This window comes from Argentina anserina, chromosome 7 (assembly GCF_933775445.1).
Source record: "Argentina anserina chromosome 7, drPotAnse1.1, whole genome shotgun sequence".
NCBI classification, from domain to species: domain Eukaryota; kingdom Viridiplantae; phylum Streptophyta; class Magnoliopsida; order Rosales; family Rosaceae; genus Argentina; species Argentina anserina.
The window spans coordinates 21230755-21232700 of record NC_065878.1 but is presented as its reverse complement, the minus strand read 5'-3'; the positions used below and the strand labels follow the sequence as shown (position 1 = coordinate 21232700).

The following is a 1946-nucleotide window of genomic DNA, read 5'->3' as shown; positions in this document are numbered from 1 at the left end:
ATTCTTCTATTAACAAATCACCGATTTGATACATATGTACGATTTACAAATAACATGTGCATCGCAAATGCACGAGTCTAGTATATGTATCACCAACAAAATTCGGGAAAAATGAACAAAATACATCCTCTCAAGCCCTTATTTCGCATGCTATGTAAGTATGTATCATGATCAAACGCGTAGTAAATCTCACATACCACCATTAAGTAGCTCGGTGATATTAACTACCGGTTAATATTTTCTAAGTTGACTAGTAAACTCAAATCTCTACTACTATAAAACCAACAACTAAATACCACTAAATTACGAACTGAGGAATTTATCACGGAGTCATTAGTTTTTCACAAACAAACATATGGATCATAAAGTAAAAAGTAAAATAAATAAAAATAAGAAATAATTGTGAAAAAGAAATTTGGATGGTGGGTACTAAAAAGTTATAATCAAAATTATTTTCCGTGAATATTAAGGCTAGTTACTATTATGTCTTGGATGATGGACATTTACTCTCGTACGGTCATCTCTTTTAAACTGAGCATCAGGCGCCGGTGATGCCAAGCTAGCTTTGGTCCGCTTATTCAAGTTTGGAGTTTTTGTAGTCGTTGATGTGGGACTATTTCCAGCTTGTTGATCGGGATCTTTGCGCTTGCCGGTTATCCTAACCGGCGGCGGCTCATTCAGCCCAATTCGGTGTGGAAAATTTAGCAAAGCCTTGGCACCACGCATTCGGTAAGCGGCTCGGTCATAGGCCACAGCCGCTTCCTCGGAGGTCTCGTAGGTGCCGAGCCACACTCGAGCCCCGTTCTTCGCCGGGTCTCTAATCTCCGCGGCGAACTTTCCCCACGGCCTCTGCCTCACTCCTCTATAATGCTTCCCTCTTGAAACGCTGCTAGTACCACCGCCGAGTACCTTCTTTACTTTTGGGGTAGGGATTTCCTCTTGTAGCTGATCGTAGCTTGTCTGAGATACTGTTGATTCAGTTTCCGGTGATGATAGTTCACTTGGTGCGCTGATGTTGATGGAAACTTGATCGTACGATGACTCCTGAGGCTGCAAAATTTGATGTAGTTCTTCGAAGTAGTTACAGGCCGGCTCAGGTTTGACGGTGGTGAAGTCCTCCATTGAGGAGGTGGACCAATCGGAGCTGAAGGCGGTCCAGAGGGAGTTGTAGACGAGCGTGTCCTCGGTATCGTCAAACTTGAAAGGCAAGTCTCCCCACTGTTCCGTTAGAGGGTCGATGATTATGTTTGGATGAAGTTGAAAATGATCATCAATATAATTTAGCTCTGACATCGTGGTTGATCTCTAATATGACAAAGCGAACTGTGTTTCTGTGGTGATGGAGAAAGAAGGAAGTAGTGGATGATGAAGGAGAAGTAAGCAGGTTGAGGAATGTTGGTAAAGGAGGGAATCAGGGATATATATAGGAAAAATGTGAGGCAGTCAATAGGAAAAGGCAGATATTTTATTCACTAATTAAGTAATTAGCTTAATTACAATACAAATCTCATCTGGAAATTGGTTTTTGGAAATATGCAAGTGGCCAAATTGGCTGGGAGGCCTCAGGTCCCAGGGAGGGTGGCTACGTGGTGGTGCTGGCGTCACGGGAAATCGTTTGCCATAGGGGGAAATATTATGCTCTTCATTCCATATGGATGAGGGCAACCCTAGGTATGCCTCATATAGTTAATTTCACCATCGGTACTCAAACTATTATGGCAAGGTCAATGTAATATCCCAACTCTGAGTTGTACCAATGTAGTACCCAAACTTGTAATTCACCATCAACGAAGGGTCTGAGCCCAATTTCCGTTACGGCTTTGTTATCTCGGTCACGTGTCCCGCATGTGACCACAAAAAAAATTTCAACATCAGTACCCAAACTCTTGTGGTAAGATCAATGTATTACCCCAACTTTGAGTTGCACCAATGTAGTACCCAAACTC

The 1946-nt window shown here is 42.5% G+C and overlaps 1 protein-coding gene across 1 annotated transcript; it reads right to left on the bottom strand.

Moving 5' to 3' along the window:
• Positions 1-297: 297 nt before the first annotated feature.
• LOC126803053 (ethylene-responsive transcription factor 2-like) lies at positions 298-1405 on the bottom strand. Its single transcript, XM_050530802.1, has one exon. The coding sequence runs from the start codon at positions 1291-1293 to the stop codon at positions 472-474; it is 822 nt and encodes a 273-aa protein (XP_050386759.1). The 5' UTR covers positions 1294-1405; the 3' UTR covers positions 298-471.
• Between the last annotated feature and the right edge of the window lie 541 nt (positions 1406-1946).

Excerpts from the sequence above, each read along its gene's own strand:
- LOC126803053 (XM_050530802.1), bottom strand. The coding sequence starts at position 1,293 with ATGTCAGAGCTAAATTATATTGATGATCATTTTCAACTTCATCCAAAC.